Source organism: Odocoileus virginianus, chromosome 17, assembly GCF_023699985.2.
Source record: "Odocoileus virginianus isolate 20LAN1187 ecotype Illinois chromosome 17, Ovbor_1.2, whole genome shotgun sequence".
NCBI classification, from domain to species: Eukaryota; Metazoa; Chordata; class Mammalia; order Artiodactyla; family Cervidae; genus Odocoileus; species Odocoileus virginianus.
In genome coordinates this window covers 27262296-27289176 of record NC_069690.1, presented here as the reverse complement: position 1 = coordinate 27289176, position 26881 = coordinate 27262296, and the positions used below count along the sequence as shown (strand labels likewise).

The window sequence follows — 26881 nt, the reverse complement described above, 5'->3', positions numbered from 1 at the left end:
TAACGTGTGACCCCTGACACCGCTTGGCCATCAGTGTGCCTTTCTGTGACTGTACTTCTGTGGTCTCTTGAAACCCCTTACACACGACCACCTTCAGAGGCAGGAGGAGGACGAGGACGTCTTCCGGGGTTGCCTTATCCTTGAAAGTTCCTTGGGCCACGTGTCGTAGGCCAGCACTGCAGGCCAGCCCTTCGCTCGCGCTGGTTCCCCATCTTTGAGCTCTGCTGAGTGGACCCCTGAGCCTCAGAGACGTCTGTTCATTTCTTCTTGCCAGTAGAATCCTTGCTCAACAGTTTTTAGGCTACCGTACTCTAGAACATCTGATTGGAGATCTCACCCATTTGGGTATTTTTTTTTTTTTTCAGGCAGCTCATTGGTGACATCATTTACCCTGAGCACCTGTCAGAGCCGCACTGGGGCTTGGAGGGATCAGTGTCCACCCTGAGTGTCCACATAGGAACCCATGCCCTGCTGCTTCACTAGTTGGTGCTGCCGAAAGGGCGCCTTCCCTCTGTGAAGGTCAGGGTTAATGGATCCTCGCTGTTCATATAAGGATGTCTTTGTGGGTGGTGAAGAGCCTTAGAGAATGTCGTTCTGGAGGGGGTGTCGTTGCAGGGGTCCACACAAGATGGGCACCTTCACGCCACAGCCTGAATAATCCTGAGGTGAGACCACGCGTGGGGTGTGTGCCCTGCAGCCTGACCCGTCAAGGGTTTCCTTTACTGAACTGCAAGCCTGCTGCTGCTCTGAGAAAGGGGCTCTTTTCCATGACCCAGTGCAGAGCAGCTTCTAAATCTTTGTGGTCCTCACTCAACCCATCTTGATGGTGCCCAAGGGCTCACAACTCTCCGCACTGCTCACAGGAAGCTAGCCCCTCATCATGGTGCTGGAAGGTTGTCAGTCCATCCTTGCAGCCACACATCTCACTGCAGCGGTGTCATTAAATTCGTGTCTGAAAGCAGAAAGAGGAGGCCATCGGGGCCCTCCGGATAGAAGATTGCATGTCCTTTCTGATGGAGCAAATATGAATTGCATTTATTGATGAACTCTTAATTTATGATACATTAAGAAGTGTATTTTAATTTTGTACATACAGGCATACAGGCTGTTGGAGAATTTTGCATGAGCATGAATTTCAGAATCTGTTTTCCTGGTAGTCTTTGAGGAGTGACAGAGAAGATTTTCAAGAACAGTGTGGCAGTCGTATCTGGGTTGCTCTGAGTGGTCATGCCTGAGGGCAGGTGGCTGGCCACATACCCCTCGGAGGACCCTTTCTCCTGGGTGTTGGTGGTGCGCAGCTGGAGGGGGCTAGGCAGCATTGGAGGCTTCAGGGGGTCACAGATCAAAGTGTCTTTGGTTAAGGAGGCTTAAGATGGGGGATGGATCAAAGTGTCTCCTGGCCAGAGGTTGAGGGCCCTGAGTGCCACGTTCGTAGCCACACCGGTTTATAGGAGGTGACGACAGCAACCAGTGTCACTCAAGTACGTGCCGTGGGCCAGGTCGTGTGCTCAGTGCCAGGCCTTTTACCTCGTGGCGTCTCCATGTCAACCGTGGGAGTTCAGGGTTAGAATTCTCCCGATTTGGGGCTCAGAGGACAGAGTGCCAGAGTTGCGATTTGAATACGAGCCATCTGGCATCTCCACCCACGCTGCAGCTCTGGTCTTCTGCTCTGCGGCCTCCCGAGGAGGGAAGGCGTGTGTCCACGCCCGTCCTCCATCCCTCTGCTGCACGTTTGGGAAGTGCGCGTTCGGTGCTGGGGGGTGGTGGGACCAGGAGCTTGCGGTCACTTAATGGCTATGGCTCGAAAGCCAGAGTGACCTCCAGCTCACAGTAGGGCTCATTGGGCTGCCTCGGTGATGGGGACGGGCTGCACAGACAAGCTGAGGGACCAGGCATCGTTCTGGTTCTCTGGTAAAAGACTCAGCTCTTCAAGTGAAAGGACCACTCCTGGCTGCTCGCCGCAGCCCTCATTTTTTCTATTCTCCCAGAGCTCTTAGCGTTCGTCCTTCTTCTGTCCTCCTCACTATGGCTCTTGGTTATATATAGTCCCTGTCACCTTGGAGGTGACAGAGGAAAACAGAGATTAGGTGGGGGGCCAGTATGACTTCCAAGATGACAGAGGGACCCAAAGCACCAGGAACACGCTAACCAGTCCCACATCAGCTGAAACGCATTTACCCAAATTCGCCCGAACTTTGGGTGACATCTTGTGTCTGCTCTGTCATCTGACTCCTACCTCCACCCCACACACCCGCCCCCGCCCCTGCCCCACTTCCTCTCGACTAAAGCCCCCAGCTGGTGGCCAGCACTCTGTAAAGTGAGAGGCCCCTGGTCAAGGCAACAGCCCTCAGTTTAAGAAGCACACTTCTCACCAGGGCATGGAACTGCAAGCCCAGCCACCCGAGGACACACGGCCTGCATCCCCGCAGGCCAAGCGACCCCGGAGTGTGCGGGCCAGGGTCCCCCTGCACTGGCCAGGGCTGGCCCCCACTGGCAAGTCCTTCCTCTCTGGCCCACCTTTTCTACACTCCATAATAAGTCCCCCTTCTGTTTCCACTTGTCATTACATCACCCTTCATTCCAGCAAACTCTCGTCATGTGTTATTTCTAAGCTTACATATTATTAGCATTCAAGGATGGCAGTTCTCTGATGCCTTGTAGGAAGGCACCCTAATCTCACCCGCAGTGTGTTTCCAGGTCCCGCTGTGGGGCGACCGGGTTCTGGAAAGAATTAGTGCCCCCTCTCCTCCACACGCCCCTGGAACTTGAGTAAGAGGAGAGCATGCTTCAGACCAACCCCCGCCCACAAGCTGCACACTAGGACGACACAGGCTGTGTTCGCTCCTCTTTATTATTCCCCATCTGGCACACGGTTTGGCTTCCCTGGTGGCCAGCAGTAAAGAATCTGTCTGCCAATTCAGGAGACGTGAGTTCAATCCCTGGGTCAGGAAGATCCCTGGGAGAAGGGAATGGCAACCCACTCCAGTGTCCTTGCCTGGGAAATCCCATGGACAGAGGAGCCTGGCAGGCTACAGTCTACGGGGTCACAAAGAGTCGGACTTTTCTGAGCAACCACAAAAGCACATGGTTTACTTATTTTGGGTTTTATCTGTTTTCATCCGCTGCACCCCCAACACACACACACACAAATAACAACTTGGTGAGGCAAGTGATTTGTCTGTTTTGCTTATTGCTGATATAACCAGTGCCTAGAATGGTGCCTGGTGCCCTGGACATTTTCTGTCGATGTTTGTGAAATAAATCAGAAGCCGAGAGAGAGAGAGAACCCAGAGAGTATCAGCGCTGTTTCTGCATTCCCAACCACACTGGCAGTGGGGACCGTCTGTTTCATTTCTGGACTAAACACTGATTGAGCGACTCCATGTGAATGTGTGTAAGGAACCTACATGCCCAGCGGCGCCAGTGGCACTGGCGGCTCATTAGGACTGTGGTGGCAGGAACAGCGGGACTTGCTGGATCCAGGCGCCCCACGGGCATACATGGTGCGTCCTGGGGAGGAGGGGACCCCAACAGGGAGGCTCTGAATGCCTAGTTCATGCCATTCAGGTGTCCTTGTCAGCACTGTTTACAGAGGGGGCTCTGCTGCCCTGATCTTCGCTCCAAATACCTCTTGCCTGAGAACTGGAGGGCAGCTTTTCTTCACTTTGATGCCTCAGGACATCTCTGGCAAATCAGAAAATACTTTAAAAATAATAGGAGGTGTGTGTGTTTGTGTGTTAGTCGCTCAGTTGTGTCTGACTCTTTGTGATCTCATGGACTGTAATGATAGGATATGTAAATGTAAAAAAGAGTTTGGTCTCTGAGAACGTGTCTTAATGGTGACAGCTAATCAAGTGGGATCTTAGTTCAGACTAAGGTGCGAGGTGCAGCCCAAGACCGTAGGTGCCCAGGAGCTATGCCTTCACTCTGTGCTTTCAGCGCTCAACCAGTAAAGCAGAGTTGTCCTCCTGTGACTCTCATGTTTTCCCAAATAATTCAAGACAAATAATTGTTTCTGCTGATGGTGTCTTTACTGAAGAATCTTAGTTACAAGTAAGAAGAAATGACTCTGGCTCCTTTAGGTTAAAGAACAAGTAATTTATCTGAATGATGTTGGGTCACCTGTGAGGCTCTCTAAGTGTTGGTGGGGCCAGACAAGTCTCAGGAAGAGTTGGAAGACAGCCGGCCTACATGTGTGGAGCACCCTTCTGGAGTGTCTCCTGGACTGTGGCTGAGGCCCACCTCTGTCCATCCAAACTCACAAAGTTCCTGGAGAAGCAAGCCTCGTTGTCTTCATATGGGCTTTACTACTAGACCCGCCAACTGTGACTTTAGGGACAGGGTCGAGTTGAACAGACATGGCCACTGCCTCCTCCCCTGCCAGAGATGTGTTCTTTCGAGGTTTGGGACTCTGAGACTCAGTTCAGATCTACCACCCAATAGCCTTTTGCATCTTGGTCAAATGATTTGCTTTAAAGAAAACAGAACAGACGGGTAAGCGTCTGGTGTGTTGAGAAAGCATGCCGCAGATGGCCAGTCCTCCCTGCCTGTCTCTACCTGAGCAGAACTTTGGCCTGAGTGCCTTCCTGTCACCTTGCTCATCGTCCCTAATTAACCCCAGGTGATGTTTCCTGGTCCACAGGGCCCAAACGAAGGGGTGAGTAACAGTGAATCCACAGCCTGGCCGGAGCCATCCAGAAATCATCTGACACTTCGTCAAGAGGGAACTGTCAGAACAAGATATCCATAACCAAGCTCCTGACAGTTGTGCTTGGAGACACTTGAATTTCTGCCAGACTCCAGCCAGAGTTCCATTCCCAGGGGTGACGTGCAGCACAGTGAGGAGATATTGCTCAGCAAATATTGACGCGCCAGGGAATTGACATTCAATTACTGACTTGACAACTCATCATAAGCTGCCTTGGACAGCTGATATGAAGGATTACCTATTCACAATTGGATCCTGTTGTTGAATTGCGGCGATCGCCAGGCTGAACTTATTTCAGAGAAGGGAAATGAATGACACTTTAAGAACACAGATGGAGACTAGCAACCAGTCAGCACTCTCTGTGCAGGAAGCAGCACTAATGGCTGGGTTTTCACACGCTTCCTCCAAGGATTGGTGTCTTCTGTGGGATGTTTTGTTTTGTTTTGGGGAGGTGGGGATGGGTTGATTTTCCGCCTCTCCCATGAGGCCTGTAAAAAGACGACCCGTATCTTCACTCCATTGCATCTGGCCCACAGTAGGCACTCGATCCATTGTGTGGAGTGTGGTTCTGGTGTGGGTCAGTCTAACGCCCTGGGGCACATCTTACCCAGGGCTGTGCCCTCCGTCAGGGCACTCGACCAATACGTCTGGCCCCTCCGTCAGAACCTCGTTTGCCCTGGGCCAGCGCAGTGAGCTCTCAGGTCCTCACGTTGGGCTCCGTGGGCCGAGGGTTAGCTCGCCAGCCGGCAGCTGTGACAGGGCCCCCTGACGTCCAGCAAGGCCCTGGTTCCTGGAGCCCAGACTCCAGGAGCCTGCCTTTTGCTCGGCCTCCATCCAGCTCCTCTGCCCCGTCTCGCGCAGTCTTAATTCCTTTTAATTTCCTGTTTCTAGGCAAGTCCTTTTTTCCTCGCTTCCCACCCCCAACCCCTCCTGGGTCACCCTCCCTGCTTCCTGCTGAGAACCACGCTGTCTCTGGCCCCCAGATGTCCCCTGCACCGCCCTCCTCTCCCCCAGTCTGCAAAGTTGCTTCCTGGTGAGTTTTTCTGCTTACATAGAGGAGGACTTCCTGTCCACATTGAAACAGGGTGCCCGCTGGGGCAGGGGTGAGTGCTCCCCACGGGGTGGACCTTCAGAGCACAGGGGTGAGTGACCAGTGTCACCTCAGCCAAGATGCAGCCCAGCCACACGGGGACACCAGGCTCATCCCTCCAGAGATTCACTCTGGAGAAGACCCGAGAATCTCAACCTCAGGGATCTGGCACCTTCCAGAATGGAGTCAGTACCAGCATGTGCCAGCCCCTGCCCCCGAGGAGGAGGGGGGTCTGGGAATGTCATGTGACCCTCCCATACTGGGGACACGTGTGTCACCTCTGTCAGCCCTGGGGACCAGAGGTGTGGGGCAGCCGGCTCACACAGGCCAGCACGGGGCCGGGCTGGGGTCTGCAGGTCCCCCGCGTGCTCTGTGCCAGGAGCCTAAGCTGTGACCTTGGCTGAGGTCAGATGCTCATCCAGTCGGTGTGACGTGAAGCCACGGGAATGTTAAGATCCGTGTGATTCCAGTTTTCTTAATTTTCAGTCAGAACCAAAGCATAGGCACCTTCCAAGCCCATTCTTTGCCTTCTGATGCGTTTCTTGGTATTTCTCCAGGGGCTGCGCCGTCACTTCTCGGTCCCAAGCCCCGACTTTTCACTCCTTAACCCCCTGGACCTCCACGGGCCCCCAGGCCGCCTCCTCCCCACGTGACGCTCCATCCCAGCCAGTCCTGTGATTGCGCCCGCCCACCCCGGCTCTCAGAAGGGCCACACGAGGCAGATGGTCCCTGAGCTCCCACTTTCTCACTCAGAAATGGGGGCAAGTTACTGCTCTGTCAGCTTATTGCCTGAAGGTGAGACTATGACTGGGATGTGGGCCCTGGAGAGCTCTCAGGGCACGTGTGCCCCATGGCAGAACGGGAGCCCTGACATTAGTGCTTCTTGTCTCGCTGTCATTTTCATGGTCCTCACCATCGCAAGTGGCCCCCCGAGTCCCGCTCTGCCCATCCTCCCTCGTGATTGGACGCGTCCTGGATGCTGGGCACACCTGCCAGGTGCCCTTTAGGTTTGCTTTCACCGTCTCCCTCTGCCGCCTGTAGCTCCGTTCTCAGCATGCCCCGCCCTGCCCTTCCCCAAAGGCCTTCCCCATTTCACTTTTCCACGGTTTCTCTCACCTGGTGTCCACTTGGCTGGGCTCCGCCTGCCTTCTGACCTCAGCCAACGCCTCGCCCGGCACAGCTGCCCTTCCTGTGGCTAATAATGGATGCTGCCAGATATTCCACGCTGAGCAGCCAACCTTTCCTGGATGCCCGTCATCACCGCTGGGCCTTAGCTAGGATCGGGCTGTTGCTCAGCTAAATGCCACCCAGGTGTTCCTCTGTTTTTGTTCCTCTTCCTTCTCCTCTGGAGTGAGTGACGTTTGATTTCTGTCATTAAGCCGAGGGGCCCGCTCGCTCATCTGCTGTACACAATGCACCGTTCTCGGGCCGTGGGTCACACAAGGAGTCGAGATTACTGTCATCATAGCTGCCATTTATGGAGTGCCAGTTACGATCTCGAGGTTTTATATACTTCCTTTTATTGAATCCTTACAGCAAGCCTATGAAGTCGATACTTTCAGGCTTGTTCTGCAGATGGTGGACCCGAACTCAGTGTCAAGGAACTTTCCCAACATTTCATAGCTGGAAAGTAGGCATGCTGGAAGTCAGGTCTCCCTGGCTCCCCCAACCAGTGCCCCTTCCGCCTACGGTCCCTGCTTTTGGAGAGCCTGTGACCTGGGGAAAGAAGTGTTAACAAGATAAGAATTGAAAGATGGGAGGCCAGTTGGTGGAGAGCAGTGGCCTGGCTCTGAGTGCGTTTCTGACTTCAGGGAGGCGGGGGTCTCTGTGGGTGGAGAGGTCTTCATGGAGAAGTGGAATTCGGGCTGGGGTGAGAAAGGACTGGTGAAAGAAAGGTGAGAAAGGGTGGCCGATGAGGAGGGCAGACACAGCTCCTGAGTGGGCAGGTCAGGGCCAAGGGGGGAACTGCCACACTTCAGCCCTTCAGGCTGAAAATCAGAATGTCAATACATTCACCGTCTCTGTACTCTGTCTACTCTTTTCATAGCTTATTTGCCTAGTAACAGGATTAAAGGGGATATTTACATGAACTTTTGAAAACAAATATCCAGTTTTGTCTTTCCTCCTGCTTATTGCCCACCCCCAACTCAGGAGGCTGCTGCTGCTGCTGCAAAAAAAAAAAGCCTGTTTGATCAGTGAGAACCCGGTGGTTAATACATAAGCAAATGTCACCTATTGGGGGAGGGGACAACTAGAGGAGTCCTCCATAAATGTCCTCTGTGAATCTTCAGCAGCTGCATGAGGGCTGTTTGTGGGGCCTGATCCTTCCTGTGAGAAGAACAAAGCAAATCGGCTAAGATTCGTTTTGGTTCCAACCAGCCAACCACAGCCAGCAGCCAGTATGGCTTTCCTCATGATGAGCAAGAACCAGACAAAAAGACTTCCAGATAAAATTGGGCTTTGTGGCGCCTCCCGTCTCCCCTGCATTCCCCCATCCCCTCCCCTCCAATGGCTCCCCCCGCCCCGTGCTGACCACTTGAGTGTTCTTGCAGTTTCCTAAGAGGCATGCCTGTGTGCTCAGTCGCTCAGTCATATCTGATTCTTTTGCGACCCAATGGATGGTAAGCCCACCAGGCTTCTCTGTCCATGGGATTTCCCAGGCAAGAATACTGGAGTGGGTTGCCACTTCCTCCTGCAGGGGATCGTCCCCACCCAGGGATCAAACCGCATTGGCAGGCGGATTCTTGACCCCTGAGCCACCTGGGAAGCCCTTCCTAAGGGGAGAACTGACCAGCCCAGGGACCTGCTCCCGCGCTCTCAAGAAAAGCCAGGCTCCACGCCCCTCCTGTCCTTGTCCTTCTTATCCATAAGCAGTCGGACCCGTTGCCTCACTCCACTGTGGCAGCGGTGTTAGCCTCACAGCCGCCATAGTTTGCTGGTTTCCAGTGTTTCACTGGAAAAAAACCATGGCCCCTGAATCCCAATGAACAATCTCCAGCAAACACAGCACTATTCCTGAGAGACCGTGTTTCATATCCTTTCCCTGTCTGCAAAGGACTTTTTCTCACATCTTTTTGGTAATTGCCGTGAGCTGGACTTGTAAATATTAGATGTGGCTGAGTAATACTCATCTGGTGAACTGACCAGAGGAAACGGACGTTTTTTTTCCACTCTTGGAATTCTGGCACCCCAGGCCTGCCCCCCGAAAAGGGGCACTTGGGGATTGGAAGGGAAAGTCTGCCTCTCCCAGTGCCAGCAGGCCCTGCGCGGGGCGGAGTGACGTGTGGGCAAAGGCTCCCGGCGCCCGCAGCCTCGCCAGGTGTTCCTGTGCCGGGCTCAGGGGCAAAGAGCGTTCATTGTTTCGGAAATTGGCAGGTTCCCAGAAGTTCCACTGTCTTTCCTCGGTCTGAAATGTCAAACATTTCCTCAGCGGGGTGGGGGATGGATGACGGGACCCCCTGAGGTTCGAGCCCTGCTCTAAGGCAAGAGACGGGAGTTCTGTCTCTCACATGTGGCTGAACGCAGTTCCCGTCCTTCCCGTGGCCGGTGGCCAGCGGTGGCTCAGCCTCCCTCGTCCTCTGAACTGGAACTTCCCTCCTACGTCTGAACTGTTGGGGGCTCCCCCCGCCTTTGTCTTTAAGAAATAGCAATCTCTCTAATGTTCTGCTTGGTGGTGGTGGTAGCGGCAGTGAGTTTTCTAATGATGCCTTTTGGTGATACTTCCTGACATTTCTGTAGATGAAATATGTCTAGGATTTGCTTCCAAAAAATACACCAGGGGACGGTATGGGGGAGAGATGCACCAGGGGTGAAACCAGGTGGGCCTCAGATTGACCCTTGTTAAAGCCAGGTGATGAATTCATCACAGTTCCATGAACTCTTCTGTCTATCCTTATGTTTGTTTCCATTTTCCCACTATAAAAAATTATAAGAAGGAAGAAAGGGGGAACAAAGAAGAAACTCTTTGTCTCGGTTTTTCAGCCCAAAGACATCTGGGCCTCTCTCTCTGATGAACCCTGTGCTGTATCTGGGATCAGGATCCCCCCGGACGCCCCCCCCCCACCGGTGCAGGAAAAGGGTAAGAGCATGGCTGAGGGGTCCCTGTCCCCTGGATTCCAGTCCAAGCTCTTCCTCTCACCAGCTTTGGGGCCTTGGGTGACAGAGTGAGCCTCCCGGAACCTCAGCCTCCTCATAGAAAACAGAGAATAGACTTATCTGTTGCTGAGACTCGAGCGAGGTGACCTGGCCCATGTGAATAATCCATGCATGCTGTGGCCTAGCTCTCCCTGGCTCTCTAGAGACCCTCAATTTCTCTTTCTGAAACATCCTTCAGGGGGAAAAGACTCCATTCAAGGAAGGTGCCAGAGTTGTGTCCGCATTCCAGAAAAGCCCAAGTCCTTAAAAAGAAAGCATTGCAGCGATAAGGTTTATAAACATCTACTCTTTGACCCTAAAGAATCCACGAGGCTGCAGTTGGCTTATCACTGTCACTCGCCACCTTAGAATGACTTCCTCCAAACACCCTGGGTGCACCCCAGTTTACTTAGGCCTGCTGGAAGCCTCCTATCTGGAGGAGCCCTGTTTTGCCCTGAAAGGGTTAGACATGTCAGCGTCTTATTTGTCGTTGCTCTCCAAGTCCCCCTTTTCATCTTTGGATTAGAACCCAGTGTATCATGTCTTATCGAATTGCCATCTATGCTGTCAGCCGGCGAAGCCCGTTTTCTTTCTTCACGGGCCTTAGGGAAACTTGTCGCACCTGTCCTGTGCTACCATCTGTAGAACCCGGTTTCTGTGAGAGAATAAGTGGCAGCTGACAGAGGAATCGCTGTGTTGGTTATGGTCCTGACAGCTCCTGCCCTCTGCTCCCGCTGCGCTGTGAACCGTCTCCAAGGCCCCAGGGACGGGCTCTCCTCCACCCTCCTGGTGTGGCCGCAGAGTTTGCAATTGGGGTCGAGCATTTTTGGGAGTTTGTCTCTTGGCCTCCTTGACACGTCCTAACAGCTCCTCTCTCCCTGCTGTCTGTCCCTTCAGTGTCCTTCTCATTGGTTCTTCTTGTTCCTTCCAGATAATCAATGCATTTATTCATTAAAAAAAAAATATTTAGTTGTTGTTCAGTTGCTCAGTCATGTCCACCTCTTTGCAACCCCGCGGACTGCAGCACACCAGGATTCTCTGTCCTTCACCGTCTCTCAGAGTTTGCTCAAACCCATATCTGTTGAGCTGATGCCATCCAGCCTTCTCATCCTTTGCTACCCCCTTCTTCTCCTGCCCTCAGCCTTTCCCAGCATTAGAGTCTTTTTCCAGTGAGTCGGCTCTTTGCATCAGGTTGCCAAAGTTTTGGAGCTTCAGCTTCAGCATCAGTCCTTCCAAAGAATATTTGGGATTGATTTCCTTTAGGATGGATTGATTTGATCTCCTTGCTATCCAAGGGACTCTCAAGAGTCTTCTCCAGCACCACAGTGTGAAAACATCAATTCTTCAGCACTCAGCCTTCGTTATGGTCCAACTCTCAAATCCATACATGACTACTGGAAAGCCATAGCTTTGACTAGACAGACCTTTGTCAGCAAAGTGATGTCTCTGCTTTTTAATACACTGTCTAGGTTTGTCATAACTTTTCTTCCCAGAAGCAAGTGTCTTTTGGTTTTGTGGAAATATTTATTTTTATTTATTTGTCTGTGCTGGGTCTTCATTGTGGCATGCAGGATCTTTAGTTGTGGCATGTGGGGTCTAATTCCCTCACCTGGGATTGAACCCAGGCCGCCTTCATTGGGAGCGCAGAGTCCTAGCCACCAGACCACCAGGGAGGTCCCCATTTATTCATTTATAGAAAGAAGAACCTCTCGTGCCTCTTTCATGTGCCAGGCCCTGCTCCAGGCACTGGGGACGTGGTGGTGAACCCACTGGGCAAAGGCCATGCCATGGATGCTCCTGTGTTGATGGTGGCGGCAAAGAGTAACTAACCGAGGACCTGAATCATAGTTGAAGGTTCGCTGCAGAGACAGAGGACAAGATCCACTGCAGGTCTCGAAGCGGCTCCTTGAGGCCCAGAAACTGATGCTGAGTTTTGGATGATGAGCAGGGATTCACTAGGCCAGGGGTGCCGGGAGAGAGCACCCTCTGGACAGCAGGGGTACAGGCTGGGAGGCAGGACACAGGGCCCGTGGGAGGACCCGGAGGCCAGAGTGGCCTGAGGACAGGTACAGGGTGTAGCTTCAGGGGCCCCGGGGCGGATGGCCCAGGGCCTTCAAACACCATGAAGTGTGTGGCTTTTAATCCACTAGACAGTTTTGAGCCAGGAAGCAGCCTGATCTGATTTCCATTCCAGTTCACTCGAGGGGAAGGATCAGGTAAAAGGAGCAGCAGGTCAGTTCCCGCAGTGACCCAAGCTGGTGACTATGGATGCCCGAGGCCGCTCCCCTTGGACTGCAGGCTTCACGCGTGGAAACTCAAACCAGATGTATGCTTTCTCCTTCCCAGCCTGTTATTGTTCTTGACTCCTTGGTCTTCATCACTTGTTCTGCTTTTCCCATAATCACCCTGATTTGAAAATTCAGGGCCATTTGTGAGCCTCTCCTCTGGGCCATCGCAGCCTCAGTCTGGACCAGAGCCCCAGGGGCGTCCTCCCAACTCAGATCCTGGCTGAGTGTCGGTGGCACGGCTTCTTCCTCAGCTACCACTCAGCCCATTTTCTACTCTTTCCTCAAAAAATGCAGTCCTCCCCCTCGTCTTCAGGGTGAGCCCGGGCTTGGAAGGGCCAGAAACTGTCCTGCCGCTGCTTCCCATCAGTCCGTCTGCTTCCTCCATTTCCATTATTTTTTAAGGAAAGATATTGCACAATATAAACCTTTTCCCCAGCCAAGAAGTAGTGGGATTCCTGCCCAAGTGGAGGCTTTGGTCAACCTGAATATGTTTCTGGAGGGAGAAATGAATGAAAAAATGTGTTCTTCTGGTTCTGGCAAGATGAACTGAGATAATAGTCACACACATGTACATACATACACACACCCACCCACCCTTACTACAAGCATCTTGAAATGCTGGATGAACTATTACACCACCCCCTCAAGTGTTAATGGATGTCTGTGTTTATTAATACAAGGAAGAAAGGAAATCCACAGATGAAAGAAGTGGAGCGGGAACCAGAGCCTAGCCCCTGAGGTCACTGTCGGCCTCAGTGACAGAGCAGGGTCCGCAAATACCGTAAAAGGCCAGACAGTAAACGCGTTAGGCTTTGCAGACCCCAGACAATGTGTCACATCTCCTGTTTCTTTTTTGACAACCCTTTCAAAATATGAAAACCACTCTTAACTCATGAGTTGTACAAAAACAGGCCAGAAGCCAGATATGGCCCGTGGGCCACAGTTTGCTGACCCCTGACGTAGAGTCTTGGTTTTTATGAAGACAGGAGAAAAAAACATCGTAGGTCCTCAAGAGGAGGTGCTCTCCTCTTGGTTCATTCTCTTCTTGGTTCATTGGAGAAAGATGGCAGGTTAGAAAAAGTGCACCCGCTGTCACAGGGAGGTGACAGGGAAGCTTGCCATGAACTTTTTACTCCTTCCTCAGTGTTTAAAACCATGAGCAAGCTGTGCTTACTTGGGTTGGGTTTAAAATTTACCCAGCCTGAATTACATCGAACCCTGGGCACCTGTGGATAGAATTCAGGGAGTCCATGAACTTGGATGAGAAATCTACACTCTTATCTTCACAAACCTCTGATTGAGCTTTAGCATTTCTTTTCTTCAATGAGGAAAGTAGGCAGCAAACCACGGCAGGGCTAATCGTGCTTGCGATTTTGTCACTCACAGAAATCACAAATGTTTTCACACCAACATATACTACATGTATCGTTGTCAGAGGAACCTGGCGGGCTACATTCCATGGGGTCTCATGAGTCGGACACAACTCAGCAACTAAAACCACCACCACTGTCCTTGTCTCAGAATTTTTAAGAAGTACATTTCGATAAGCTTGTTTCAGTAAAATTGGAAATCTTAAAATCATTTCTAAATAATCATTGGGCCAAAGAAGACATTGTTGAAAATTTTTAAATATTTAGAATTTAGAGGGAATTCCCTGGTGGTTCAGTGATTTAAGACTCCATGCTTCCACTGCAGGGGACACGGGTTTGATCTCTGCCGAGAACTAAGATCTCACATGCCACATAGGGCAGCAGATAAATAAATAATAGAATTTAGAAATTATTGAAATTATTTTGTATCAAAACTTGTAGGTTTAGAGTGGTACTGTTTAGAGGAAAGTGGAAAATGATTAACTTTCAAGTAAAGAAGTTCAAGGAAAAAAAAAGACAAACTAAATCCAAAGAAAGGCTGAATTGTAGGATTAATAAAAGTAAATGGAGAAATTAATAAATGAGAAGTGATCAGCAAAGTCAAACTTGTTCTCAGAAAAGGTTCATAAAAAGGCTCATTTGTGGCAAGGTTGGGGGAAAAAAGTGCACAAGCAGGTGGTGTGAGAAATAAAAAGGACTGAGACACGGTGTAGTGCTAAAATTATAGGAGAATCTAAGGAATAGCCTTACGCCAATAATTTTGGATACTCAGGAAAAACTGGGCAATTTCCCCAAAAAATATAATTTAACAACACCAACTCAAGAAGAAAGCAGAATTCCCCACACGGGGAGCTGTCCAAGTGTGGCATGAGTGTTGAAAACACATTGAGTAGCTATTCATTCATTCCTCAGTTCAGCAGTTGTGTGTGGAAATAAATGGCAGTAAAAAAAATAATCAGAACTCCACACAGTATGTCCATTTTGCCCAATGGGACTTGCCAAAATGATGGAGATGTCTGTCCTGTATTGTCTTTGTCCGGTAAAGTAGCCATCGGCCACATGTGGCTCTTGAGCTCCTGAAGCCAGATGTGGCCAGTGGTTATTCCAGCTAATAAGATCAAGAACGTGTTAGTGGCTTCCTTCGAGAGAATAAGTTGCTAAACCCTTGGGACCCTGACCTTGGCCAACACAGCTCCTCAGCCTGCAGTGGGCAGTCCTGGTGGGCCAGACGGCCACATGACCCCTGACTCCCCAACAGATTGTAGAGCATTTTCTCATGCTTCATCTCATCTGCTCCTCACTCCCCTCTCGGAGCCTCGGTGGCTCAGGGATCCTTCATTTCTCAGAGCTTGCTCTGTCACAGCCGTGCCATGTCTCTGGCATGCCACCACCATGCTGGCCTTCAGGGTGAAGGCAATACCTATTACCCACCAGAGAAGTTGGCGAGGAAGGTGGTGAGGGCGTCAGGTAAACGAGCTGAGTCCTCCTGGCCCCTCGCTCTTCATCTGCTTTGAAGGAATGGGCAGTGGTAGGTCCAGATGTGTGAACCAAGGGAGACGGGGTGGCCTTGGCTGGATGCAGGGAGCAGACTGGCTGGGAGTACATTGTGGTCCCCAGCCAAAAAGTTGAAGTAAAACTAGAGAATGTTAATATTAAAAAAAAAAAGTAAAGCAAAGGTCCCCCTCTTGGAATTCTTTCCAGATGGAAGACATAAGTTTCTTCGGCCCAAGAAGAAAAGGCCAAGCCGTGTGGATGGGGAGAAAATGGATTCTAGAATCAGTATTTCTTTGTGAACTCTAAAGCCCTTTGCTTTATCACACCGTCATTAATGAGGACACAAAACATGGCTAAGTTGCACACAGAAGCCAGAGCAAGGAGGGCTGAATGGGGAGGCCCTATCAGGTCAGGAGCATGGGCACTTGGCTGGCACAACTCTTCAAGTAGCGAGATGGCAACCCTTTGGGGTCCCTAGAGTCCCTCCCTCCTGCCTGTCTGCTGACACCCCTGACACACACTGGGGCTCCCTGGAGAACTGCCCCGCTGTCTCAGAAGATACTTCACGGGAGAGGCGATGTTCTGCTGGTGGAAAGCATTACAGGGGGTCTTGTATGCTTCTGTTTTTCAGGGATGATAATGGTGATTTTACTGCTGCTCGTGGCCATCGTGGTGGTTGCAGTCTGGCCGACCAACTAGTGGCCATCCAGGGACCACCAACCAGGACACCTGCCAGTGATGGAATAAAGCCGAGCATCCTCTTGGTACCCGAAAGCCGCTCTCAATAAATTCCCCCAAAGTTCTCACCTCGCTGTGCGTTGCTTCAGCAAAAACAAACCGAGTGGTGCCTCTGCTGAGGTATCAAGCAGGATGGCTCTTTGGGGTTCTGCCTTGGTCATTGGGGTGCCTGCCCAAGGTCCCTCAGCGGTCACTGCCCCTTGGCCGCCAGTGGATTCCGGCCACCCCTGCAGTGTCCCGGGCCACCTGTGGGATGATGCTGAATTCCAACTGAATTCTTGGCCCTTGTGACCTGGAGTGTCTGGTCTGATCCGGGCAGTCACATGCCCACGTGGGAGACCAGCGAGCAGCCAAGGCCACGTGTGTCTTGGAGGGAGGAAGGCGCTGTGATGCAGGTAGGGCTCTGTGTAACTGCCCCCCTTCTCCCCCCCCCCAAGCTTGCCACTCCTAGTGGTGAAGTATCTCTGGACTCTACTTTGGGAACTACCCTTGGACCTAGAAGCATGTGCTTTTTTCCTCCCTTGACGTAGTAAACCACTTTTCCAAAGCTGATGCATCTCTATCAGCAGTGGAATCAAATCTGATGAACCAGGCGGGAAGATGGGAACAATCAGGCAGGAAAGTACCATGTGGAGTTCAAAGAAAGGTGCGATTCTGCAGGCAGAACAGGACCTTTCTCTGGCTTCTAAACTGGCCCTGACCTGATGCAAAGAGTCGACCCATTGGAAAAGACCCTGATGTTGGGAAAGATTGAGAGCAGGAGGAAAAGGGGGTGACAGAGGATGAGATGTTTGGATGGCATCACTACTCAATGGACATGAGTTTGAGAAAATTCAGGGAGATAGTGAAGGACAGAGAAGCCTGGCGTGCTGCAGTCCTCAGGGTTGCAAAGAGTCGGGCACAACTTAGCAATTGAACAACAGCAAACCAGCTGTGACAATCTTGCGTGTGTATGAGTGTGCACTGCACGCATTGCACACATGTATGCGTGTGTGATGATGAGGGCGGACAGATGGGCTAGACCTTGAGTGGGGTTCCAGGCCCTCAAAGGCGGCGGTGGATCCGGGTGGGAAGGGGCGGAGGGCCAAGCTTCGTGCCTTCCTCCTTGGCCGTCAGAAGGCAGGCCGGGCTGCCAGGCCTTGCTTTGCCATCCATGGCTCAAGGAGAAAGAATTGGCGTTGGTGATAGAAAAATTAGGGTGGTTTCCAAGCACAAAATTTCACTGGAAGAGGCGAGATTGGGTGTGTGGGAGGGGAATTTTGGGGTGGGAGAGTCTACTGGGGATTCCCTAGAGACTACAAAATGGGCACGGGAGGGCTGTGTGCCCCTGGCACAGCGTTATCTCCTGGGACCCCGAGACCTGAAATGGCAGTGAGCAGGGAAGACCTGGGTCCAGACCACGGGCCTCCGTCAGGGGAGCCCTGGCTCTGAGCTCGGTTTCTTATAAGTCACTGCAAAGGGTGGGTGACCTTCTTTCTGACAGCTCTCCCCTCCAGGGGCTGGGTCACTTCCAGGCCACCTGGGTAGTCCCACTTCCACCTGCTGTGTGTGTGATGGTGACACACGGTGTTCTCCCGGGAGGCGGTCTAGCCCTGGGCCTGGCCTGCCCAGGTCGTACCTGGTCATAACTCGGCTCCGTGTTAGCCAGGACAGTATTGTAGTCACAACCCCCCCAAATCCCGATGACCTAGATCCGTCCCAGTGTCAGGGCCTTCCCGCTGCTGCTCGTCCACACAGGTCAGCTGGGGGCCCAGACCCAGGCACAGGGGACAGCCCCACGGCTCTGGCAGAAGAAAGGGGACTCTGGACACCCTCGCACCAGCCGTGGAATGCTCTGCCCATGAGGGAAGCCGTCAGCTCTGCTCACAGCTCACTGGCCGGACTGTCACCTGCCCTGCTCAATGAGGGGACCAGGAAGTGCCCAGAAGATTGAGAGCCTGAACTGGGCAGTGATGGCCCCAGTGACCAGCACATTGCTCGTTAGCTGTGTGACCACGGGAGGTGCCCTGCCTGGGCCTGCGTTTCCTCCTCTAGGAAATGGAGAGAAGACGGTCTCCTGCCTCCAGGGCTGACATGAGGACCAGGTGAGTCAGCCCGTGTCGGCACAGAGCAGCCAGAGCGGCTCGGCATAGTCTACACCCGCTGGGCCAGGCTGTCACCACATCCAGGGCTCAGGCCTCCTCTCCAACCCAGCGCCAGCTGTCGTGAGGATGTGAGAGAGCTGGGGCACAGCAGCGGTGCCCGCTGACCTCCCAGGCAGCCAGCCTTTGCAGACCTGGAGAGGCCCTGGAAGCGTGTTCAGACCGGGGACCGGAGGGTGGGGAGCAGGGCAGCCTTGAGCGGGAGCCCCACTGTAGGGATCAGGTCAGGGTAGCAGAGGACAGGACATGGAGGTGCGCTTGTGTCAAGGCCAAGACACCAGCAGAGGGGCCAGGCTGGACGGTGGGGGCGGGGGGCGGTTTGGACCTTAAGGCGCTCTGGAGGCATTTTCCCTGTGGGCAGGGGGCGGGACAGTTGCCAATGGATGCCCCAATGGAAGAGCAAGAACCCACCCATCTTGTCGTGCAAAACCCCAAATCTGTATAAACAGCGTCTCCTTGGAATCCCCCACTTCCGGGCTCATGGGAGGTGGCACTGAAGGCCTGTGACTTTCTCACCTCCTCCTGACTTGCTCAGCATGGAGCCCCGGCAACTAGTAAGGCATCTTTGAGCGAGAGCCCCGGCGGCCTCAGCCACACGGGGAAGGCCTTTCCGAGCCAAATGTGGAGCCCAGGTCCTCACGCAGCAGCCTCTGTCCTCCCGGCTGAGCGCGCTCAAGGCCCGGCCCGCGCACTGCTGTCATGGGACCAGTGGCTTCACTTCTCTGGACCCAGGGACAGGGCTGGCGGAAGAAGCTCGTTGGTTGAGACTGTGGGATCTGTCATCCAGGCCTGGAGCAGTGCCAGGCAGGGAGGCTCCCCTGTACCCCAGCTTCCTCGGAGTGGGCTTCTCACAGGAGACACCTGGCCTACTCTGAACGGAAGGGTGGCCTGAAACTGGCAAGGCATCTCGAGTGGCTGGGCGGAGCCTCTCAGGGTCTGCTGCATCAGGGCACATGGTGCAGTCCTGTGGCCTTTTCCAGCTGGGTCTGGCCAGACCTGGTTTCCCGTCCCCTACGCCCCACAGAAGCATCAGGACCAGGGTCCCAGGGTGGCTCAAAAGCTCTGGACAGGTGGCGTGAACAGGCACAACTCTAAGCATAGAAAGCAGCGAGACCCCATCACCTTGGGTGCATTTCCAATGAAAGTAACTTTATTAAAACAACATCATAAGTATTGTTGAACTGATTATTTACTAATCATAAGCATTTAAAGTCTTGTTGTTATTTAGTCGCTCAGTTGTGTCCGATTCTTTGTGATCCCATGGACTGTAGTCCCCCAGGCTCCTTTGTCCATGGAATTCTTGAGGCAAGGTGTACCATGTAAAGGAATCTGGGTACCTGGTTCCAACTGGTGCTTTTGTTCTGTTGAAGCCTCATGATTATCAACAACTGTCACTAAAGCTTAGTTTTCAGTAGCCCCAGGACACCTGCTCCTGGCCAAGCCCTGGACCCTCCTTCCACCGGGCTCCTGCAGGACTCCAGACCGTCCTGCTTTGAAAAGCGTTGGGTGCGCTCCTGACCCGTGCGTCCTCCGAGAACTGCCGGCTGGCCTGTGGCTGGTACTCCTTGCCTCTTGGCGTAGACTAGCGCAAGGTCATCTTTTATCTAGCTGGGTTTTCTAACCTAGCCCTGCTGTAGGTAAGTGTGGTTTTCCCCATCTTTTTTTTGAAAAGTGGTCCAAGGCTCCTCTTTCCTTCATTGCTTCTTATGGCCTCAGAGTTCCTCCCAACTGCCTGCAGTAACAGAAGGCCTCTGCATCTTTACAGACCAGACTTGCTGGCCTGTAGAGTCTCCACGTTTTTTTTTTTCCCAAACACTGACAGACTTTATTGTGGGGGGGGTTCCCACCTGTGATCCCACCCCCTTAAATAAAAAAATGCATGGAAAAGAAGGGATTTAGAAACTTTTGTACAATATCTACATCCTGGGCCCCCAGGGCAAGAGGGGGCGATTGCTGGGTGGGCTGGAGGCAGGGCCCTTGCCACCTGCATGCCCACATCCACCCTGACATGAGGGTGGGGGTGAGATGCTCGGGTCGAGTCTCCACTTTGATACAGTTTTTGGATGGATTAATTCATTGCTGTATTTCTCACATGGGCTGTCTGTCCTTTCACACCTAGGTTTTCTTGGTGTATTTCTTATACATCTTTATTTAGTCTTAACATGGACAGAGCTGTGTTCAACAGAGTCTGAAACCCAGGTGTGTCTCTACCATGAGCGGGCGGCCCCCATCCACGGTGCTGTCTCAGGCCCTGGCAGGTGGAGGTGTGGGGGAGGCCTTTAGAAATATGGGCACCTCCTTGGCCAGACCCTGGGGAGCTCTCACCTAGCAGGGTCTGGGCTTCTGACTGAACTCTGCTGGCCCCCAAGTCCCTGATGGGAATTTGTTTCCTTATGCCTCAGCATTCCAGTCTCTAAAATGGACTTTTCCAACCACCCTGGGTCAGTGCTCCACAGGGAGCCGGCTGATTTCCTGCACTGAGTTTGGCAGATGTCTAAAATCCGGCAAATGGTCCAGCTGGGTCTGAACTGGCTTTGAGGGGAGCCCAAAGCTGCAGAAGAGCCTCGCTTTCCCCTTGGCCTGTCCGGCCACTTGGGACCTGTATCCCGTCTCTGCCACGGGCAGTCAGTGCTCCCTTGTGATAGGGCTTACACTGGGGACCACCCCTACATCCACCTGCGCTGGCTTTGACCCCTGGTTCTGAGAGCACAGCTTCCGTGCCTACAGCCCTTGAGGCAGGACGGGCCTTATTCCTTCCTGCATGTGTGCTAAGTTGCTTCAGACCCCATGGACTGCAGCCCTCCAGGCTTTTCTGTCCATGGGATTCTCCAGTCAAGAGTACCGGAGTGGGTTGCCATGCCCTCCTCCAGGGGATCATTCCAACCCAGGGATTGAACTCGTGTCTCATATGTCTCCTGCATTGGCAGGAGGGTCTTTACCACTGGCGCACCCTGGGAAACCCTTAGTCCTTCCTGAGCAGCAGCTCATGACTTCCCAGCCAGATCATGCAGTGGGAACGGCCTTCCGTGCCATACAGGGAAGGATGAATCTGTGTCGTTGAGACTTGTCTTCGAAACAGCTGGGTGCAGAAATTATAGCTTCCTGGTGACGATCGGTTCCACTTTGCATGGCAACACAACATGTTCCTAATGACTGAATTGCTTATTTAATAGAGAAATCACAACCATTCGGAAGTTTAAATATAGTCTCCCAGAAACCCAGTGAGCTCAGTTCCTGGTGGCGCTGGCCCCGGCCCCATCCCTGTACCTCACGAAGTGTTAGCACATGACGGCTTGAGAACATTCTCCAGTGTCACTGACCCTGCTGTCTTTGCCGGTGAGTCTCCCCTCTACTTGAATAGAAGAAACTGGTTACATGAAGGGCAATAACTACTTGCAGGTTCTGAGTCAGATGGGGAAGAGCACAGGCAGGCTCTGGCTTATCCCCAGGGCCCCCAGTCTCCAGGATCTAATGGTGGAGCTGATGTAATAATGAAGTGCACAATAGATGTAATGCACTTGAATCCCCCTGAAACCATCCACCATCTCCCCAGTCTGTAGAGAAACTGTCTTCCATGAAACCAGCCCCTGGTGCCAAAAAGTTTGGGCACCATTGCTCCAGAGCATCACGGGGCCTTGGTCTCAGGTTTGTCTTGCTGGGAGTTCTTAGACCAGAAGCCATATTCCTTAAATGGCCTCAAGACTCACCAGCCTCTCACCCAGCAGGCTGACCACCCCTAGCTCAGGCCACCAATAAAAACTGGGAGACAGAGAACAGTGTACAAGAGTTTATTTAATTGATATCTGAATTTAGTTCTATCATGTGGGGCCCACGTTACAAGTTCCATCTGGGTCCATTACAACTCTAACCAAAAAAAAAAAGAAAAAACTTAAAAAATCCACAACTTTTTCCATGTCATTAAATATATTCATATATAATAACCATAATATATTAGTATGCATTGGAAAGGAACACTGACCCAAACAATATGTCATGGTCACAACTAAACATTTACAATTCTGAGTGAACAGAACTCCGGAACGCAGGGGGGGAGTGGGGAGGTGCAGAGGGGAGGGGGAGCCACGTCCAAGGACGCGGGGAGCAGGACTGGCTTGATTCTGACAGGGGCGAGGCCCTACAAGTACACACTTCGATACCCTTAGGGTACGACTTGGCTATGGCCATGAACTGTGGCCCAGTAACCCTATCCATGGGTCTAGTTCATCCACTCTGGGTCTCACTGATCAAAGGAAGACTGCAAACATTTTTCAGTTGCCTAAAGGGACCATCTCCTGACCCCGAGGGGTCTTCTCCTTGATTTCAGTCTCCAGCCTGGGGTTAACCCAAGACAGGCTGTACCCATTTCCTGCAGTTACTCTGGGGGCAGAGTGCTAGGTGGGTACCAAAGGCCTGGGGGCAGCTCCCAGCCCCCCAGCTTGGACTGCGGGGGTCCCTCCCACTTTACCACCAGGACCTGCCTCACCCTCCTTTGCTCAGAACAGAAGCCAAGCTGCAGGTGAGTCCAGAGAGCAGCCCCCCTCATCCTTCTTCCTTCCCTCCACCCCAATCCTTAGCATTACTATGTGTCAGAAAAGCAGGGACCCCGCTGTCAGGGGCTCCAGACCCCCCAGCAGGTAAGAAAAAGGACAACTTGGAAATCTCTTTAAAAAAAGAAAGACTAATCTGGTATGTTTTTCTTCAAACACCTACATATCACAACTCTGGTTAATACACTCTTCAAAATCTAGTTCCATTTTACATCCTTTCCTAACTGTACAGACCGGAACCTCAATTCCTATTTCCATTTCCACCCGGGTTGGGTGGGCGAGGGAAGAAGAGGGGTGCTTTCCCAAGGGGGAGGGCTGGATTCAGAGGAGTGGTGGGCTGGGTTCTGGCTGGGTGGGGAAGGCCACCTGCCAGGACTGAGCACCCCCCCCCCAAGTTCCTCTCCCCACTAGCTGACTGGTGGCCCTGACATTCCCCAGAGGCCAGGCTACTCTGCTCTCAGGGTGCTGAGCCAGAGGGTGAGACTGGCTGAATTTAAAGCAAGATGCATTGCTGCCTGGCGGGCTGCTGGCCACGGAGACCACCAGTGCAAGCCCCCCTCACAACAGGGACTGAGACTTGGGCCTAGGGTGGAGCTGGCAGGGCTGCCATGCCGGTGCAAACAGAAAGAGGATGACTGCCCACACAGGACAGAGCTTCTCATGGACTGTGAGCCAACAAAACCCACCCGAACCACACGGGCAGCGGGGGAGGGCCAACTGGGTGGAGAGGGCCCTACATTTCCAGCCTAGGGCTCGGAGTCTGGCAGGACAGCGACCCCTTCCCAGGCCCATTCTGTCCTTCCCCTGCCCCTGGGGGCATCCCTGGAACCCCTCCAAGCAACCAGACATCCTTTCTGCCTACACCTTAGGACCAGCCATGGCCTGCCTGCCTGGAACCTGGAGTGAGTGTACACTGGCCTCACGCACCGCCCTGGCTGTCACCTCTCAAGATATGACTGTGCCCATCCCAGCCCCCAGTTCCTGACGTCTGTTCTCCAGGCCAGATGCCATCACCAGGGCCAGCGTCTCAGGGGTGACTCACCCAGAAGCACCCCCTGCAGCCTGTGAGGGAACCAAAGAGGGGTTATAGTACCCGGTGAGGACCCCTGTCTCACGGGGCTGTCATGAAGATAGTGTGAGGTTACGGGGGTAAAGTGCCTGGCACAGAGCAGGTGCTCGGTAAATGGTGGGGGTGGCGATGTGGGAGGAAGCAGAGGAAAGCCAAACCAGGAGGGCCCGAGCTTCATACTTGGTGTGACCCTTCTGAGCAGCCAAACTCCAGCAGGGAAGATGAAACCAATTTCCTGACTGAGAGAGGAGCCAGGCCTCGAATTCAGAGTGCCGGCTAGGGGGGTGGGGGCCCTTGGGCACAGGTCCTGTGTGAGGCCATCAGACCTGGACGTTCAGGGCTGCCGGCTTGGAGACAGTATCTCTCGGAAGCTTTGGAAAGGGAGCCTGACCCCACTAGGGGGCCTGGGAGGCATCCACAGAGGGGGCCGCCAGAGGGGGTGAGGTGCCACCCAGGCCATACCAAGATGGTGGTGGGAAGCCTCCTCTGTCTGCTCCTTGGGGAGTCAGGAGTGAGGGCCCAGCAGGAAGTGGGCACGGCTTCCCTGGTACCTGGGACCCTAATGGTTCCAGCCCTGCCAGCCTGCGGCTTGGGCACTCCCGCGCCTCCCTGAGCCAGTGGAGCGGGTCCCCACTCCAGCCAGCCCACTCCCACCCCCCATCCCCGCCAGGCCCAACTGCCTTAGCAGCCTGCCTTCCAGGCCCTTCCCAGCTGTTGACATTGCTGAGGGGCCTTGTGGGAGCTGATGTCATTACACAAATAGTGTCGCTGCCGTAAGCCCAGCCAGTGCCCCCTCCCCCTCCCCTGGAAAATGTCATAAAGGGGCTGCTTCCAACTTTCCAGAAAGGAAACTCTCTGGGAGGTTTTGCGTTGGCAATGCCTCCTCCATCAGACAGCTCCGGCGTGAGCAGTGACCGACCACCCGGCGTGGGCTTCTTGGGGGTGTCCCTGGTCCAGAAGCCTGGCCAAGCACCCACCCACCCCAATCCCGGCCAGGGCAGGACCAGGAGGGGCGTCACTGCTCTGGCTGCACAGACTGTAACCCCTCCGCACCCCCCACCACAGGGAGGATGGCGGGGGCACGGGGAGGGCTGGCTGGACAGGCCACTCCCCACCCCCCACCCCCCGGTGCCCCCAGGCCACTGCAGACGGGAGCCCGAGTTGTCACAGCCAGGGTTCCTGTGGCAATCCCCCAAGAAGGGTCAGGGGAACCAAACGGGGTTTTCTGTTTGGGGCTGCGGGCCTGGGGGTTCACAGTTCTCCTTCTCACGTGCCCTTCTCTACCCATCGCTGCGGCCCACCTGCCCGCCCCTGCCCCGGCCACCCTCCCGCCCCGGGGAAACGCATCTCTGCTCTGGAAGGAGCCCGTGAGGTAGCTAAGTCTCGGTCCTCAACTCTCCGGGGCCTGGCCGCCCAGGGGGCTGGGGGCGGGGCCGCCGAGGGCCCCGGCCCCGCCCCCACCCTCCCCCCAGCTGGGAAAGCCCCCGTGAGCCAAGTCCCCGCCGCGGTGGCCGGCCCGCACCCAGCCCGCCGGCGCGCCGCTGCCTCCGCGCTAGGCCTTCTTGCACTTGCCCTTCTTCTCGCGCTGCTGGAACTTGCGCAGCCGCCGCGCCCACGTGTCCCGCCACTGGATCACCAGGCTGCTCTTGTCCGCCACGATGCCGCTCTGGTCAGGCGAGTCCTCCGCGTTGCCCAGCAGCAGGTACTTCTTGAGGGGCTTGATTTTCGGGCACTTGCAGGCGATGTCCCGCGAGCGGATCCACAGGTTCTGGTCACCGCGGCGGATGCGGCTGGTGCCCTGCTTGTACACGGAGATGATGTTCACCGTGAACTTCCACCAGTCCCCTGCCTTGTCCGCCTTCAGGATGTGGATCTGGACGGCTGCAAGGAAGCACAGGTAGGGCGTGGGCCTCGGCTGCCACCTGGGCGCCCTGACTTCTGCCGCCGAGAGGGCCCGCGATGGGGCGGCCTGTTTGGTGAAGAAGGAATAGGAGACCCAGTGCTGGGAAGTGACCGCAGGGGGAGCCCCACTGGGGGAATGGGTGTGTGGAGGCAAAGCTGATCCTAGAACCCTGCCTGCTGATACATCTGCCAAGGCCACTGCTCTGAGAAGTCTTACTTCCTGCCTGTGTTGAAGGTGCCACCCAGCCCTGTCTTTGGGGACAGTCCCCCTTAGAGTCCAGGAAGACACTATAGGAACTGACCACACCCCCTGAATTCTGGGCAGAATCCAGCTGTTCAGGCAAGTGCCCTCCATGAGCACAGTGCTGGCCACTGGGGGCAGACCAACATGGGCAGTACCTCCTGGCTATTTCCAGTGGCCCCACCACCTAACATCAAGCCTCATGACACCCCCAGACACACAACCTTGCTCTTAATCTAAGCTCAGACTGGGGTCTCAGTGCCCAGGGGCCATGTACCCTGAGCAGCCCTTGAAGGCAGCCACAGCACCTCTTCTGAAGTCCACGGTCCTTGTACTATCCCCTCCCATCCCTGCCAGGCCACCCTGTCCTCTGGACCCTCCCCAAGCCCCCAGGCCATTCCCCTCCCTTTCAGTTCTCTGCTACTATTTCCCTGAGTATGGGGGCTCTCTAGCTGAGGCAGGTATCAGAATCCCCTTGACAGCTTGTCACACACACGTCGCTGGCCTCGCCCCAATTTCTGATTCACCAGGTGTGGAGTGGGGCCCAGGAAGGCACACTTCTGACAAACTCCAGATGGTGCTGATCCAGGGAACACAGTTTGAGAATCAATGCCCTAGTGAATGTCAACAGATGCTATTTCCACCGGATATAAGGTATGTTATAAGAGAAAAAACATTTTTAAGGGGGAGGGGGGAATAGATTTTGTTCAAACCACTAGATGAAATAGTGGGTTAAAGTCAAAAAGTTTTCTTACTGCGGGACTTTTCAGAGCCTTTAATCTACAAATTGTGTGTGCCGGCACAGCCGTGGGTTTCCCAAACAACGCTGACTGCAGGGCCCTTTGGGTGGTTATCTCAAGTCACCAGAACCCCCACAAGGCCTATTCTGGGTGTAGGGGACACATGCCGTTCCAGGGGCTAAGTGCAGAAGTCTACGCTGTACTAGCCTCCAGCCAAAGGAAACTTGCACTCCTCCTCCATCCCCACGGTCAGAACCTGGCACCTTCCCCTCCGCCCCTGGTCAGGCTGAAGGTTCTCCTAGCAGCTGTGTAGACCTGAGCCCTCCTGAGAAAGGGGCTTGTCTCTACAGGTGAAGACACCAAGACAGGGTGGGCTCAGGGGCTCCAGGAGCCACGCAGACGTGCACCCGAAGGGGGCC

At 53.8% G+C, this 26881-nt stretch overlaps 2 protein-coding genes across 6 annotated transcripts in view; one reads left to right on the top strand and one right to left on the bottom strand.

Moving 5' to 3' along the window:
* STX8 (syntaxin 8) overlaps positions 1-15890 on the top strand; it is a 199486-nt gene extending 183596 nt beyond the window's left edge. For 2 of the 4 annotated variants that reach the window (XR_011492229.1, XM_070479092.1), the window contains one exon: positions 15716-15890. Coding sequence is in view for 3 of the 4 variants with exons in the window: in XM_070479092.1 (XP_070335193.1) it covers positions 15716-15783 (68 nt within the window). In the remaining variant the exon portion in view is untranslated. Of the gene's footprint in view, positions 1-15291; positions 15399-15688 lie in introns of those variants that run through there. The other 2 variants (XM_070479090.1, XM_070479091.1) reach the window with 2 other exon arrangements.
* A 5845-nt stretch (positions 15891-21735) lies between these two features.
* NTN1 (netrin 1) overlaps positions 21736-26881 on the bottom strand; it is a 207820-nt gene continuing 202674 nt past the window's right edge. For both annotated transcript variants that reach the window (XM_070479086.1, XM_070479087.1), the window contains exon 7: positions 21736-25460. In XM_070479086.1, the coding sequence (XP_070335187.1) occupies positions 25132-25460 (329 nt within the window). In that variant the 3' untranslated portion in view covers positions 21736-25131. The remainder of the gene's footprint in view (positions 25461-26881) is intronic.